The sequence below is a fragment of the Mustela nigripes genome, chromosome X, assembly GCF_022355385.1.
Source record: "Mustela nigripes isolate SB6536 chromosome X, MUSNIG.SB6536, whole genome shotgun sequence".
Classification (NCBI taxonomy): domain Eukaryota; kingdom Metazoa; phylum Chordata; class Mammalia; order Carnivora; family Mustelidae; genus Mustela; species Mustela nigripes.
Genome location: NC_081575.1, coordinates 77,531,449 through 77,534,271, shown reverse-complemented (window position 1 = coordinate 77,534,271; position 2,823 = coordinate 77,531,449). Strand labels below are relative to the sequence as shown.

Below are 2,823 nucleotides of genomic sequence, written 5' to 3'. Positions count from 1 at the left end.
GGCTTTTCTATCCTGTTCTTTTGATCTGAGTGTCTGTTTTTGTGCCAGTACTGTACTGTTTTGATTTTGATGGCTTTGTGTTAATAACTTGTGGAATTGCGATACCTCTAGTTTTGCTTTTCTTTTTGAGAATTGTTTGGGCTAAGCAGAGTTTTTTTTGTGGTAACATACAAATTTTAGGGTATTTTGTTCAAGTTCTGTGAAAAATGTTGTTATTTTGATAAGATTTGCATTAAATGTGTAGATTGCCTTGGGTGGTATGATCATTTTAATAGTATTTGTTCTTTAAATCCATGAGCATGGAATATCTTCCCATTTCTTTGTGTCATCTTTATCTTTCATCAGTATTTGATGGTTTTCAGAGTATAGGTCTTTGGCCTCTTTAATAAGATTATTCCAAGGTATTTTATTATTTTTGGTACAATTGTTAATGTGATTTTCTTTCTTTCTTTCTTTCTTTCGGTTTCTGCTGATTCATTATTAGTGTACTGAAATTCAACTGATATCTGTACATTGACTTTGTATCCTGCGACCATAGTAAATTCATTTATCAGTTCTAGTAGTTTTTTCAGTATTTTGTTTTGTTTTCTTTTTCTTTAAGTTTTCTATATATAGTATCATGTTGTCTGTAAAGAATGAAAGTTTTACTTCTTACTGATTTGGATTCCTTTTATTTGTTTTTGTCATTTAATTGCTGTGGCTAGGACTTCTAGTACTGTGTTGAATAAAAGGGGTGAAAGTAGACATCCTTGAATTTTTCCTGACCTTCGGGAGAAAGGTTTCAGTTTTTCATCATTGAGCATGATGTTATCTACGGATTTTTCACATACAACCTTTATTTTGTTGAGGGATGTTCCATATAAACCTATTTTATTGAGTGTTTTCATCGTGAAAGGATGTTGTGCTTTGTCATGTGCTTTTTCTGCATCTATTGAAATGGATCATATGGCTTATTCTTTCTCATGTTGATGTGTGTGTATTACATTGATTGATTCGTGAATATTGAACCACCCTTGCATCCCAGGAATAAATTCTACTTGATTGTGGTGAATGATTTTTTTAAAAATGTGTTGTTGGATTCAGTTTGATAGTATTTTGTTGAGTATTTTTTACATCTATGTTCATCAGGGATATTGGTTTATACTTCTTTTTTTTTTTTTTTTTTGCAGTTTCTTAATCTGGTTTTATATCCAGTTAATGCTGGTGTCAGAAAGAATTTGGAAGTTTTCCTTCCCCTTCTATGTTTTTGTAGTAGTTTGAGAAGGCGTATTCTCCTTTTTTAAAAGCTTAATATATCATGTACATTTTCCTATGTCAGTAATTTTTCAATAATATAATATTTCCAATTGCTGTCTTACATATTCCCTTATATAGAGCTATAACAATTTAAAATTTTCTTCTGTTGTCATTTAGGTTGTTTTCAGTCTCTGTCTGCCAGTCTGTGTCTTCTTTAACTTTTTGTCTTTCTCTCTCCTTTTTTTTTTTTTTAAAGATTTTATTTATTTATTTGGCAGGCAGAGATCACAAGTAGACAGAGAGGCAGGCAGAGAGAGAGAGGAGGAAGCAGGCTCCCCGATGAGCAGAGCCCTAGGCAGGGCTCCATCCCAGGATGCTGAAATCATGACCTGAGCTGAAGGCAGAGGCTTAACCCACTGAGCCACCCAGGCGCCCCCCTCTCTCCTTTTGTCTGTCTGTCTCTGTGTGTTTCTCTGTAACAGACACTTTTGAACATGGATCTTTATAAACATCCCTGATTCTTCTTAATGCTTCATTCCTAGAAGTAGAATTAATGGGTGAAAAAGTGACAAAAAAAAACCCCAAATTCATTAATACAGAGAATAAAAGTGGTCGGTAGAGAGGAAGTTGTTTTGTTGTGGGGAATGTACAACAAAGGGAATATAGTCAATGACATTGTAAACATTGTTTGCTGACAGGTGGTAAGTACATTTACCATGGTGAGCACTGAGTAATGTATGGAATTGTTAAATCAGTATGTTGGACACCTGAATTCAATATAACTGTGTATGTTAATATACTTCAATTTAAGATAAATTAATAAAACTAATGAAAATTTAAAACAATTTTAAATACATTTTGCTAGATGGACTGTCCAAAAAGTCTGGACTAGTATTCATTTTCAATAGCAGTATGTTTTCTTTTGCTTGAAGAGCCAATTTGTAGGATTAAGAGAATTTTGGCATGAATGACTGAATGATCTTTGCATTTTGGAAAAAATAGACTTCTTCTGACTTTTTTGTCTTTCTTTTTACTTTTTATAGAAGTTGTATTCCTTTCTCATTTCTGTTGGATCACATTTCTAATTTATATTTTGCTAGTTTAACTCTTGTATTTGGCATAGGATGGGTGCTAAGGCACTATTTCAATAGGAAAAAAACAATCTTTTTATATTTTCAACAGTTTAAACTATTTTTCCATGTATTGAACATATGCTCATCTAGTTCCTTGGTTGATTGCAAAGAGAAGATAATAAATAACTGTGACTGTTAAATTGGTGGAATGTTTGTGTCCAGGTATCAATATCTGGAGACAATATGGTGGAGTGTCAACTGGAGACACACAACAACAAGATGGTCACCTTCAAATTTGATGTTGATGGTGATGCACCAGAGGATATTGCAGACTATATGGTAAGTACAGTGAAACCGAGTTATTTAACCTTTAGCATTCTGTATCTTTTTTCACTCATACTCTCCCCTCACTTATTCAGAACAGTCTTTTTAGGGTACCATTAGTTTTTTTTTTTTTTTTTTAATTTTTTATTTTTATAAACATATATTTTTATCCCCAGGGGTACAGGTCTGT

General features: G+C 32.8%; 1 protein-coding gene across 1 annotated transcript in view; it reads right to left on the bottom strand.

The window, feature by feature from the left end:
- Positions 1-2,668: 2,668 nt before the first annotated feature.
- Positions 2,669-2,823, bottom strand: part of MAGED2 (MAGE family member D2) — a 6,135-nt gene continuing 5,980 nt past the window's right edge. Inside the window, exon 9 of the mRNA XM_059385247.1 lies at positions 2,669-2,677. Coding sequence (XP_059241230.1) covers positions 2,669-2,677 — 9 coding nt within the window. The remainder of the gene's footprint in view (positions 2,678-2,823) is intronic.